This window comes from Eucalyptus grandis, chromosome 2, assembly GCF_016545825.1.
Source record: "Eucalyptus grandis isolate ANBG69807.140 chromosome 2, ASM1654582v1, whole genome shotgun sequence".
NCBI classification, from domain to species: domain Eukaryota; kingdom Viridiplantae; phylum Streptophyta; class Magnoliopsida; order Myrtales; family Myrtaceae; genus Eucalyptus; species Eucalyptus grandis.
In genome coordinates, this window is record NC_052613.1 from 10,782,545 (window position 1) to 10,797,320 (window position 14,776).

The following is a 14,776-nucleotide window of genomic DNA, read 5'->3' on the forward strand; positions in this document are numbered from 1 at the left end:
ATATCTAAAAAAAGAGTTGAAAGATTGGTAAAGACACACCTCCTGCCTACTCTTAAAAGTGACCTAAAGACTTGCGGAGACTATTGTGGGTTTGAAATTCTAATTTGTTGGAGATCATTCACACTGATATTAATGGACCTTATATTGCAACTTTGTGTAGAAATTTTTATTTCATCACATTCATTGATGACTACTCTTGATATGCTTATCTGTATTTGATTAAGGAAAAATATGAGTTTCTTGACAAGTTCAAAATTTTTCGAGCTGAAATCGAGAAGCAATTAGGAAAAGTCATAAAGGTTGTTAGATTTGATTGAGGTGAAAAATATTTGGTAGGCATGACAATGCTGGGTAGATTAATATACCATTTGCCAAATACTTTGAGAATTTTGGGATAGTGGCTTAGTTTATTATGCCTGAAAGTTCCGACCAAAACGGTGTTGCAGAAAGGTGCAATCATACTCTTATGGATATGGTGAAGTGTATAATAAGTAGGACCAATTTGCCTGACTTCTTGTGAGGCTAGGCTTTAAAAATAGCACTGTACATATTGAATCATGTTCTTACCAAGGTTGTTCCATTGACACATTTTGAGTTATGAACTAGACACAAATCGAATTTGAACCATCTCAAGGTTTGGGGATGTCTTGCAGAAGTGAGGTTATACAATCCAACATTAGATAGGTTGGACTCTAAAACCACTCGATGCTACTTTGTGCCTTACTCAGATTACTCGAAGGAATGTCGGTTTTATAATCCCAGTGGAAGCACAAGAATTGTGAAATCATAAACAGCGAAATTTCTGGAATTCGATGTGGCCGAAGATCATAACTACTCACGGATTATTGAGGATAACAATATGACCGAGGCTACTATGTCTTTTTCCCTACCCGTGCAGATAATTATGGAGCCTATTGTGCCACAAACTGAACCTATTGAGACTCAGGATCCTGTTGTTAAGATGGCCCTTGATGAAGTTCTATAAGCTCCTTAGATTTAGAATGAGATTGTAGTAACTCCACTTAGGAGATCTACTAGGGAAATGTGTTCAACTATATCACCGGACTATATAGTCTATTTGGAAGAGCATGACTACAATATTGGCTACGTCGAAGACCCAGTGACTTATGCAAATGTTGTTTCCTGTCCTTAATTAGATTTGTGATTGGATGTGATGAAAGACAAGATACAATCTATAAAACATAATGGTGTTTGAGAGTTTGTTGAATTGCCGAAAGGTTGCAAACCCATAGGTTGCAAATGGGTTTATAAGACTTAAAGGGACTCCAAATAAAAGATAGAGAAATTCAAAGCTAAACTTGTGGCCAAGGGCTTCACTCAAAGAGAAGAAATAAACTATAAAGCAACTTTTTCTCCAATCTCTTCTAGAGATTTTTTTTTTTTTTTTTTATAGTGATCATTGCATTAGTAGCTCATTTTGATATGGAGTTACACCAAATGGATGTTAAAACTGTTTTTCTAAATAAAGACCCTAATGAGGAAGTTTATATAGTGCAACCCAAAAGTTTTGCAATAAATGATTCCAGTAAGCTTGTATGTAAATTGAAGAAGGCTATTTGTGGTCTCAAACAAGTTTCTCGACAATGATTCTTGAAATTTCATAATGTCATCACTTCTTTTAGTTTCGTTAAGGACAAAATGGATTAGCGTATATACTACAAGGTTAGTGGGAGGAAATTTATATTTCTCCTACTTTATGTGGACGATTTCTTGCTTGCAAGTAACGATATTGGATTATTGCATGAGATAAAGCAAATACTATCGAAGAATTTTGATGTGAAAGATCTTGTTGAGGTGTCTTTCGTTCTTAGCATAGAAATCCATAGGGATCGTTCTCACCATATGTTAGGTTTATCTTAGAGGGCATGATCGTATTTTGAAAAGATTTAACATGTAACATTGCAAGCCAGAATTGAATGTCTCACAATGTCCCCAATTAGGCTTTGAGAAAACCTAAATAAAGGATATACCTTATGTTAGTACACTTGGAAATATCATGTATGCTCAAGTTTGCACCAGACCAAATATTGCTTTTATGACAGGTTTTCTAGGTTGATACTAGTTAAATCCAAGATACGATCATTGTGTTGCTACCAAGCAAGTTTTGAAGTACTTAAAAAGAACAAGAGACTATATGTTGATTTATAGACATGTTCATGATCTACATTTAGTAGCATTTTCGGATGCAGACTTTGCCAGCTGTTAAGATGATAGGAAGTCAACAACATGATAGATCTTTATGTTAGCATGAGGTGCAATATCGTGGAAAAGTGAGAAACATAAATCTATATCATCTTCTATCATACAAGCAGAGTTTATAGCATGCTTTTCAGCCGCTACTCAAGTTATTTGGCTTCACAACCTCATTAGAGAATTGATTGTATTTGACTTTGTGGATAGATCCATACAATTATATTGTAATAATAACTCTGCATTATTGTTTATCAACAACAACAGAAGTCTCAAAGGGTCTAAGTATATAGAAGGTTAGTTTTTTACCCTAAAGGAAATGGTACATAATGGTGACATTACAGTAGAGCATATTCCCACAGATGATATGATTATAGATTTACTGATGAAAGGTCTTTGCCCTTGGACTTGGAAGAATCATTAGATGCTGTCGTTTTGTGGAAGCTGCTTCAAATTTGCTCTAATAAAGTTTACATCTATGTTTTGTTATATTTGATAAAAATTTTGTGTGGATTGTTATTGTGATGTATACATATATCTAATGAAAATCTTAGTATATTGTGTAAGCCTTGAGTGAAGGCTCGGGCATTCAATTATTAACCTTGTACATATCTCTCGATTACACATAAAGAAAATAAGTCATTTTAGGTTAATGGATTACTAAGTCCTAAGACTTGGCTCAGACCCTCCCAAGTCCTACCAATCGCGACTTGAAATTAATCTATTTAAACATGCAATTCTATTCAATTTGGAGCCGCCACTAATCAATTAGGGTTGATTAGAAACCCAAATAAAGTATGAGAGAATACTTTATTTTTACGAACCAGAGATTCAATAGGTCCGGGGGACATGGTTACGCTAGATTAGTCTAACGCCCTTTCGGTACCTTTTATTTTTATTTTAAAAAAAATATATTTTGCAGGCAATGTTGATTAATTTAAACCTAAGTTACTAACATGCAAATGGTGGTCATGCGGGTGCGCAATCAATAAAATAACATTCAAATAAAAAATGCTAATAAAAAATGCATGTCCTAAACATGATTTCTAAATGACATGACACCTAATTTTTTCTTTTTTTTTTCTTTTTTTAAAAAAAAATTAATTATATGCAATCTTAATCTAAATTTAATATGCATGGATTTTACTTTAATGATATGTGAGATGCAATTCATATGGTATGACTTAAACTTATTACTATATGTATGCAATCTAATTTTTATAATCCTAAATATGCATATGCTACATGATATGGGATGAATGACATGATATTTCTACATGCATGCTCTTTTATGATTTTTTTTTTTTATGATGATTCATTTTTTAATGCATATATGCAACCTATGCTAAATAATGATGATATGAGATTAATTATGAATTAACCTATTAACTAACCAAGGAAATGACTTTTGTGTTTTCTTCTTCTTTTTTTAATAAGACTTAATAATTCTTATTTAAAAAATAACATAACGATGGAATACTAATCTTTGTTTTTTTTTTTATTATTTTAAAAAAAACTACATGATGGGAATATTAAAACATTAATCTATGACCTACTAACTAGAGTGCAACATGTGGTGTGATTTATATGACCTAAATAACATTTTTATTTCTCTTTTTTTTTTGTTTATTTAAAGGAAAATCATCCTAATTCTAAATGAATCTTACAAAATGCAAAAGCTTTAAATATGAAATGCATATGGACCTAAGTACTTAAATTCTAGATATGCATAATATGTGAGGAGCAAATAATGATGATGCACCAAAATATAATTCATCAATGTATATCAATGACATATATCTTAACGCAAGTCAATAATGCAAAGCAAACCATAAATTTGTCATAAAAGATTAAAATAATCAAAAATCTAACCCGACGTCTCGCGGCTTAATATTTTTGATTATCATAACTTAATATGACAAATTTTCCAATTGGATAATAAATCAAAACAAATCAAGTTAGAATAAAAATAATAAGTAAATAATAATAAAATAAAAAAATATGAAACCAAATACCTAAAAATTTACCTAGTCTAACTCACGGTGGGACTTGAAGAAATGGCAAGGAAACGTAATGGCTGAACTGCGATGGTGGCTCGCTGTTCGGAACAAGGGCTATCCGTCGGAGCTCGGCGAGGTTCGGAAGTCACCGGACACCGCAGCAAAACAGAGGAGGCAACAAATGGTCCTGTTCGGGCGTGGAGCCGGCGTCGGTTGCTGCGGAGGTGAGGATGCGAGGCTGTGGTAGCGGCAGCGGTGCTGCGAATGTACGAGCAAGCAGAAGGTCGCGGTGAAGCAAGCCTCGGATCTTGTGCGGGCGGAGCGGACGGGGCTTCGGTGCGGCGGTGGACGGTAGGAGCTCGAGGCGGTGGCGTCGGGTGTCGCCGGGAGGGCAGCACGGCGAGAAGTCCGGCGGGCCGGGTCGGAGGAGGGCTCGCGGGCTGGTGCGTCGGGCGTCGGTTCGGCGTCGGCGCCGCGGCCGGCCGGCGTTGCGACGAGCAGCGGGTGCGGTGGACTTCGCTACGGGGACATCGAGGTGATGCGGGGCGTCGGGCACCGGACCGAGGCGGAGTAGCGCGGGCTGCGGGCGAAGTGGACGGCGGTGGTCGTCGGGATCGCGATTTGCAGCGGCGAGGAGTGTGGGGTCGTCGTGAGGGTGCTCGCGGCTGTGGAGTTCCGGCGGATGCTGGTGGAGTTGAGCGACGGTGCGAGCGGAGGATCTTGGACCGGCGGCGATGTGGGGGCGCGGGAGCGGCGGCAGGCCTTGGCAGCGGGGAAGAAATGGGCAGCGAGGACAGAAACTTACGAGGAAGATGAACAGGTAGTCCATCTTTTTGCCCATTTTTTACTTTCTCTCACCCGACACTTTTTCTCACCTGTCTCTCTCTCTGCCGATCCCTCGATGTCCCCCTCACTCTCACTTTTTGCTTTCCCTCACGTCGCCTCTCTCTGTATCTTCTCTTCTCTCCACCTTTTCTTTTGACTTTTCTCCTCTTCTTCTTTTGTTTTTCCTTTCTCCCTTTTTTCTTCGACCTCTGAACCGAAGCCTCGGCTTCTCTTTTATAAAAAAAAAACTTGAAATCGTTGAAGATCCGGCGATATTCACTCAACCTCTTCAACAAAGAAATGGCTCCAAAATCCGGCCGTTGAATTATTTTGAATTCAAAATTTTTTTTCAAAATTTTCCTCTGCAACCAAATGCTATATTATTATTTTCTAAAAAATAAATTAAATTTTAAAATAGGTGTCAACACATTTATGGGTTCATTAAAACCATAAATATATTTTCTAATGGCACATCTGATTTTTTGTGACACTTAAGGTAAGAGAATAGTAACCAACAAATGAGATGGCATATAAGGTATTACTCTTTATAAGGTGTTATCAATTTTCCATGTAACCATATTGAATCAATATCATTTAAGTTAAAAGCATTTGTGACCATGGAAGGCTCTGTGTATGTACATGTAGTTATCGCCATAATCCAGTATGTGAGACTTTATGGGATGTGATTAACTATTAAAAATTATCTCTAAACCTATGTATAAGTGTGCACATATAGTACGATCTCAATTAATATAGTCTAAGTGGGAGAATGTAAAATTTTTCTTAATGTGGGCTACATAATTGAGATTATGATTTAGCAATTTACGGGATTGGCCTAATGAGGTAAGGTATAAGGTTTCTTAACAGTTGAATGTGAGTTTGGCTTATGTGAGTCTAGTTGGGCCGAGCCCATGATGAAAAGGCATGGCCAAAACTCTATAAATAGGCTAAGGTCTCTCCTCTAACCCTCAATTGTCATTTTCTCAAGCATACACACCCTCTACCTCACATAAGGAACATTCGTGAGGGGCAATCTCATCAAGCCAGGGTCTCGAGGGTGATAGAGGAGAAGATCTTTAGCATCAAAGGATCGAATTGTCGCTGTTCTACATCAAGAATCATAGAATCTAAATTAGATACGTGAATCTTTTTCTTCTCTTTCAATATATTCAAGTTTCTAACTATGTTGATATGAGGAAGCCATTTCGACAATCAACACATCACGCCTCCAAGCTCCCCTCCAAGATTCTTCAGCATTCACTAGAATTCACTTGCCATCCTCGGATGTCTCCGTCCTCACCGATGCAGTTATAGTTCACCTCCCCTTTAGTTTCGTCACTCACGCAATCCTCCCTCAATTCTGAGATTATGTGTTGGGGGGTGTCGGTGTTAGTGTTGGCAAGAGAGAGAGAGATGTCAAGTTATATCGTGCTCTAATTTGTTATTTCTTCAACTTAAATTTCAGAATTTGTTCTTCATTTTCTTCCAACTTCAAGCCAAGTAATTTCTCATCCTTCTTTTTCACTTCTGGGGGGGAACAAGTACAAGAAAACTCTTAATGATAGACAGCAAAGAAATTGCGCACAAAAGCTACATTTTGCAGCATGAAACTATTAACATCATCTGAATGCCAAAATGACCTGCATTCTGTTTCTTGCAAATATTATTTATAATTTGGAATTACACATTATTTGAGCCACCATATGACACAAAGCTCTTTTCCCAGAAAATTCTCTTAAAGCCATGGAGAGTTATAAAGCGGGGTCACAATAGATTTAACATGTAGGTATTTGTGGAGGGCATCCAAACCGAGATCTCTCCCAAAGCCACTTGTCTTGTAGCCACCATAAGGACAATCGTTGTCGAATGCAAAGTAGCAGTTTATCCAGATGACGCCTGCTCGGATTGACCTCGAGACCGTGTTCGCCACATCTATGTTCTTTGTCACAATCCCTGCTGCTAGGCCATATCTCGTATCATTAGCCCTCTTGATCGCGTCCTCCACAGTCCTACAATCCGCCATAAAATGATGAGTGAAGCACAATGTACTACAATAGTTCTCTCTAATTTAGCTACAGAGTAGTGGCCCAAATGCATTAGAACCAGGTAAGCAATAACTTTAGGGAGCAATAGAGGTTTCTACTCACTTGAATTTCATGAGCGACATGACGGGACCAAAAATCTCATCCTTCATGATCACATTGTCCTCCTGATGGAAGGAGATAGTTTGACAAGAACGCAAAACAATCAGAAGTTCAGTTCCTCTCAATTCACTACTTCATGTTCTTTAAGGAATGTGTTGTAAATTGATAGTGTACCTTAACATTTGTGAAGATTGTTGGCTGAATGTAGTACCCTTTGGTGCCCAAACGCTCGCCTCCAGTCAAAAGCATGGCCCCTTCTCTCTTTCCATGCTCGATATAAGAAAGTATCTTCTCAAATTGTTTCTTATCGACCTAGAATTTACCTTAATTCGAGTCAGGCTAAATGTCAACCATATCCTTTATCGCAAAATCTAGCCGGTTCTTGCTTCCTAGAAGTGTTCGATATTACCTGCGGTCCTTGTTGGACTTTCGGATCAAACGGGTCACCGACTGGCCAAGCCTTTGCCTTTGCCACCAGCTTCTTCTCAAACTCTTCATAGATCCCTTCCTGAACATAAACGCGAGAGCCCGCGACGCATATTTCTCCCTGAAACATAGGTTTCAATCAAGAAACCGTCACGATTTTGGGTATTCGGAGCTTATTCTCTATTTTTACAAATTCCACAAAAAAGTCAGACACCTTACCTTGTTATAGGCGATACCTATTAGAGCAAGATCCGTAGCAGTATCTAAATCAGCATCATCAAAGATCATAATAGGCGATTTCCCGCCTAATTCGAGTGACACTTGTTTCAAATTGCTTATTGCTGCAGCCTGCATCACGATGCGCCCCACTTCTGTAGACCCCGTAAAACTGACCTAAAGTGAGGTTTTCATGCCATATTAGTCCAAGCTAAAACCTTACAAGCACATATTCACAAATTCGACCTATGTTATGCGGTACATTAATAGAAAATTTCATGAAAGATAGATATCGAAATCATACCATATCAATGTCCATATGACTGGTTATTGCAGCACCGGCCGTTGGTCCGAAACCGGTTACAACATTGATCACTCCATCAGGAACGCCGGCCTGATACAAAGCAGACGAAGATGTAAAGGCAGAAAGATAAACTAAATAATTTTCATGTGTATCCTCTTTTTCTTTTCTTTTTGGGACAACGGTTTTTTGGAACTATTTTGTTATGGCACAACAGATATTCAAAATCATGTCTTCACTTGCTCCCCTATTGCTGTCTTTAATATTTTGATTAGACTATTCTCTTCATAATTAACCATAACTTCTAGACTGATAAATGACGAAATTATTACATTTTGTCTACGGAAAACTAATTCCAAATAATTAAATAATCTACTTACAATGCAATTACAGTTTAGAAAAAATGAATTCTGCTCTCAAAAAGCTTCTTTTCCGAGTCGATTAACGTACCTTCTTAGCCAAATGAGCATAATAGAGAGCCGACAGAGGGGTCTGCTCGGCAGGCTTCACGATCATGGTGCAACCAGCCGCCAGTGCTGGGGCGACCTTCATAAAGAACATGCTGGTCGGGAAGTTCCAAGGGATAATGTGCCCGACCACGCCAACCGGCTCCAGCAGCGTGTACCCATGAAGTTCACGCGACATCTTCAACACCTCACCATGGATCTTGTCCGCTGCGCCGGCATAATACCTTAGACAAGTGGCAGCGTGAGGGATGTCCACGGCCTTGCCCATGCTGAATGTCTTCCCGGCGTCGATAGTGTCCAGAGCGGCCAGTTCATCTATGTTCTCTTCGATCAAGTCCGCAAACTTCGACATGATCCTTCCCCTTTGCTGTTGATGAAATTTATATTCATATGTCATGCAAAAATAAAAATTCATGCACATTAGGATTTAGAATGATATGTTGCTTTTACACAGATCAATCAAAGAGAGATTCAACAACTAAAAGAAAGATCAATTCTTTGGGATCTTTCCTTTCTTCAAACGGAACGAACAAAGCTAGAATCAGATTCTCTAAATGCCTTTATGGATATTCCCGGCTATTCACGGAACGTGAGAAGGAGATGAAGAATTATCTGCTCCCGGAAGAAATCAAAGAATTTCTTGGGAATCCTACAAGATTCATTCTTTCTTTTTTCTCTGACAAATGGTAAGAACTTCATTTGGGTTTGAATCCGACCGAGAGGTCCACTAGAGATCAAAAATTGTTGAAGAAAGAACAAGATGTTTCTTTTGTCCCTTCCAGGCGATTTGAAAATAAAGAAATAGTTAATATATTCAAGATAATTACGCATTTACAAAATACCGTCTCAATTCATCCTATTTCATCATATCCAGGATGTGATATGGTTTCGAAGGATGAAATGGATATACACAGATGTTCAAGGTGTTTGGATAGATGAATTTCACTATTTAGTTATTCTTTTGGCCTCTAGATAGTTATGATTACGTAATAAAAATTATGGGAAAAAAAGAAAGAAGAAAGGCCTTGGGTTACTGGATAAAATAGAAAAATGCCACACTTACATAGATCGTTCTAAAAAGTTAGTTTACTAAGTGATTTCTCAAACTATAAGTGATCCTTTAAACAAGCAAGCCAAATTCGAGAATCTATAATAGTTTTACACATCACCTAACATATTAATTCTAACTGTATAGCGTTTTCTATTAAGATAACACTAGACTTATCGTACGCTTCTCTGAATTCAAGAAAATGAACCAAAATGTACGTTCTCAGCAATTAATGAACTAAAATATATGCTGCACATAATAATTTACTAGTATTCCAAAGGGGCATTTGTAGCATTCGAAACAAATGCAGAGACCAAGAATAAATTCAATCAAATCAATCACTTCTCAAAAAGACGTATTCTTAGAAAAATGTATCGTACCCAATATATAATTTTTATCATAATAATTGACTCATTCTACAAAGTGCTAAAGTTAGCTATGCTGAAATATATATTTTCCTAATCTAGAATAAACAACTGTAACATCCAAAAGAATACCTGTGCATCTGCAGCATCTGGGAACGAAATTAAGAATATCATTTGAGATTGACTATGTACAATAGCTTCTATGATTGATCGAAGAATCATTTTCCTCGACTAAATTAAATTGAAGAGGTCAAGTTTCCCACCAGAGAATATTTCCCAATTTTTAATGACATGATCATAAATATAGATCAAATCTAAGTGGGCCCTCATTTGGTGATTTCAAAGTGGCAAGCAAGAGAGGGGGAAGTTGACCCCAGGAAATATGGGAGGAAAATTGAAAAAAATATATTCTTCATGACTATAATGGCTGAGACGATGACAATTAAAATACGATTTTCAGCAAAAAATTATAAATATTATCTCAGTCGGCAAATATTTTTCAGTTTTCCCTATCTTCTAGGGGGATCACAAAAATATTTAATGGCCCTCTGAACTAGGAGGTGCCTGACACCGTCAATCCAAAGCCGTAGAGACAAATCACAAGTTGTCAGCATCGAAAGGGTTCGTGTAATTGAGTGATGCCCGTTCCCAGGGAATAAAAATTACAAATTAATCTATTTCTTGGTTTGGTCGTGTGTCCTTTTTGGTAATTGTGAGCACTTCCACGTTTGAAAACACATGATACAGGTTGTCATTATTTATAACATAGTATTGGTATGATATGGGAAAGAGCACAGAGAAAAAAAGAAGGGAGAAAATATCTTATGTATCGACTAGATATATAAATAAATAAATAAATAAATATATATATATATATATATATATATAAATCGATCAATGATATTGTTTTTTATTAGTTGGTTTTCTTCGTGGCTTGTCGTTATGTGGTGTGCCATAAGACAAAATCATAATCATATCTACCCACATGTTGCCCTGCCCAAGAAGGGAAAAAAGAAAAAAATACAATTGCTGCGGTATGATCAAAGACGTTTACTTTGAATTCAACAACCATTCATTAATAAAATGGATACATGGCAAACGTAAAAATCGATTCGCTGAAATCAATTTGTTAAATGAGATGTCGAGCTCAAGTTATCTCACACAAAAGTCCTGGCTAAAATAAATAGTGTAATCACAATAAAATAATATTCATGAGTGAATTAAAGAATTAATTTCTACTGGTATTGTCTATTTTAATTTGGATGGAAAACGAAAATGAAATGAGGACAAAAAGGGAGAGAGAAAGGGGGAGACGTACGTAGCCGGGCATGCGTGGCCAAGGGCCGTGATCAAATGCTTGACGGGCGGCTTTCACAGCCAAATCCACGTCCTCTTTATCTCCCTCTGCAACTCTTGCTGTAACTTCTCCATTTCTTGGATCTATCGTCTCGAACGTCCTCCCTGCTCATCCAATTTCATTCACCATCACAAGCTAGAAACCCCCAAAAGGAAATAACAAGAAGAAGAAACCAAACGATAACAAGAACTCGAGGGGACTGCGAGTTTTCCTATGGTCAACTGCAATAATGTGTGAGATTCTCTCAAGGTCATTCTCGATTTAGACGGTCGTCTTTTCTTTGGATACCCCTCTTTTCTGTACTCCGGACAGAGCAGTGAATTTCACTCAACGAAAACTGAACTGCTCGAACGAGACCAAACCCAACTTCAGTCACGCTTTCTTCATGGCACAACTTTACTTTTCTCTCTCTTTTTCTTTTCGAGAAGAAGGATAGGCTAGCAAGAACAGAACTCTACGACCCCATCTGTGTAATGAATCTTCATCAAGGCAGCCCAAAAACTTGACAGGAAGATGGTGAATTCTACCTTTGACAGAATCGACGAACTCGCCATTGATGAAGAGCTTGGTGAACTTGATCTCCGGAACGTGTTCATCATAAGTCTTCAGGCTCCCGTTGGCGTCGCTCTGGTTCTCTGCCATCTTGTCTCTCTCCTCCGCAGTCAGACTCTCTCGCTTTTTGGCAGGAGGGAGGGTCCTTTCTTTCCTTCATATAGTACTAGGAGACAGTAGATAGTCGTTTTCCTTCTCGCAACAAGTAGGGTTATTTTGGGAAGAGAAACTCTTGTAACGAATATTTATTTATTGCTCATAGGTGGCAAGACAGGAAAAATCAGTCACGACACACAATTCACCTAATTTCCATGAATTCCTCCTTGTTTTTAGCCTTTCCCTTTTGGACTTTAGTCCAAGAAAATAAATATTTACCGAAAGCCATTCATCCCGCTCCATAACGGGTGGTAATTTATTTTCACGGTTCTTAAGTTAAGGGAGACGAAACCCTTCAATCGGTTACATTAAGAGTTCAAGACTTCGATCAAAATTCATGTGGACACAAATGTACGAGCTAGATTTATGTGTTGGTTTCCTTAGTTACCATGCAAATGATATGTCTAGCATCCAGCAATATCATAACATTTTTTTCTTATCCTCCTTTTTTTTCATTCTGGATGGAGTTTCTTTATATTTGCAGTCCTTGAAAAGTTTTTATCTCTTCATGTAGTTTTTATGATGTAATAATTGTATAAACATGACGAAGATGAAGTTTTTAATGATCCTTTGTCATACTTAATGGTCCATTTGAATATTACGGAAAGGGACAAAACTCTTTTAAGGATAACTTAACAAAACCCTTTAAAAGACAACTTGGGTTTTTTTTTATGATGGGTTATATAAGACTTCAGATAACATTCATTTTTTTGTCATAAAGTAAGGCCTGGTCAACATGTGTGCATAGCCACTCCACACGTCTTGACCATGCCTTATGTTTCTTTCATATAAATATATATATATGAAGAAATTAAAAAAGAAGACACGATTTAACGAGGTTCTGTAATGTGCCTTTGTCCTAGAGTAATCCTCTCTCAAATTTTTCTTTTTTTCATATTGTCTTTGAGAGAGGGATTGCCATTTTCTTGATGAAGTACAGAAAAAGAAGACAACGAAAAAATAAGGCAATTCCCAAAATTACATAAACCAAAACGAATCTACATAATTTCTTCCAAATCAAACAAATCTAAATAATTTCTTCCCATATAGAAGGGCCAGCACCAACCACGCCAACAATATATATGCGTGTGCGTGTGAAATTATTAGAGGTCTAAAAGTCAGAGGACATCAATTACTAGATTTTCTTTTTTTCATTATAGATTATCGTTTGAAAGAAAATACTTTATCTCCGTACAAGAAACACGTGAGATTTACTTTAGAGATAAAAAGGCCTACAATTTTGCAATTAATATGTGGAGTAACTTTTATTTTTTGCTTTTTGCCGTACAAGTGTTTTAAAATTAACATATTTTGCAAATCTTATGGTGCATGTATTTTGACTTATTTTCACTTTTAAGCATTTGAAAACTTTAAAATTTATACTAATATTAACATGATATTTCACATATAATATTGCATTGGTTGGCGATACTCGATCTTCGTGAACTTATTTAGTTGGTTCAATTAATGCACATCTTCCCACCGATGAGAAAAGGTCTTCTTTTTCAGTTGGTCTTGGTAGGAAAAGAATGGTAATCCGTTCATCAATTAGGGTTGACCTCCTCGAAATTGTCTATTATGAAAAAGGTGAGCTCATCGACTTAAAAGTATAAACTAGATATTAAGTAGGTGTGATTGTTCTTGTGCTCTTTAAAATCCGCGATTAGTATAGCCGTCTGAAAAAATGTGTATGCAAATTTAAATAATCAAATTGGGTAATGCTTTCACATGGTAAAATTTGAAACTAATTGAGGTTAACAAAAGGACATCATAAAGGAAAATGTCATAATCAACATGTGCTTGCTCAATGTTATGGGTAGCTATCATTGTCTGGATTGACAAATAAGTGGCGATAAGCAGGGAAGAAGTGAAGTCACAACAATGGGTGGTTGTCATATTTTGAATATGTAGATGCACAATATATGCGTTTCTCTAACCATTTTGTATTTTTAGCAGGTGATAAGTGTTCGATCCCATTATTAGGTTTTAACAAAATAATAAAGGACAGAGAAATTAAAGAGCATTCTCATAAAAACGAGGATAAACATCAAATTCAAAAGTTTGATTTACAATTAATATACATACATATATTTACATCCATTCTCATCCACGACACTTTCATCGATATTAATAAATTCTTCTTCGGTTTTTTTTTCAAAATTAAAACCTGCGATGATAACGATGGTCAGGCCAATAAATGAATTCCCTCTTGTAGTAGTAGCACTGGCAGCCCATTTGGTCAGATCGTGGATCTTATCAAATTGACTTTCGGGCGATGACAATCCACATGAATATCTGGGGGAAGTCCCTAAGTTATTAAACAGAAAAAAGAAATTGATGGTCTAGGTGTTTTATTAGTACTAAGGTCAGGAGGAGAAATCACCTTGAGATCATCGAATCATCAAATCACTTATTTTATTATAACTAGCCAGGTTTAGTTATTCAAGATGCAACTTAAATCCTCGAGATAATTCAAGTCTATGCAACACATCGGGTCATCATTTCAAATGGTCAACTAACAAAAGAAATGTGAGAAATATACACTATATAAATTTTGGCCAGACATAACTCAACAATCTCCTCAATCATTGAATTGATCTTCCTTCTTTGACTTGCACATTACAGATGGGTATAAAATCCCCGTTGTCGCCAAAAATTCCCTATTTTTGTATCAATAAAAATATCCAACCACTATTTCCATCACTTGA

The 14,776-nt window shown here is 37.0% G+C and overlaps 1 protein-coding gene across 1 annotated transcript; it reads right to left on the bottom strand.

The window, feature by feature from the left end:
• Positions 1-6,641: 6,641 nt before the first annotated feature.
• LOC104438296 (aldehyde dehydrogenase family 2 member C4) lies at positions 6,642-12,037 on the bottom strand. Its single transcript, XM_010051411.3, has 9 exons — positions 11,888-12,037; positions 11,322-11,464; positions 8,574-8,957; positions 8,127-8,216; positions 7,826-7,999; positions 7,590-7,727; positions 7,355-7,492; positions 7,184-7,245; positions 6,642-7,045 (listed from the first exon to the last, which is right to left on the bottom strand). Exons 1-9 carry the CDS (start codon positions 12,000-12,002, stop codon positions 6,772-6,774), a joined length of 1,518 nt encoding a protein of 505 aa, XP_010049713.1. The 5' UTR covers positions 12,003-12,037; the 3' UTR covers positions 6,642-6,771.
• Between the last annotated feature and the right edge of the window lie 2,739 nt (positions 12,038-14,776).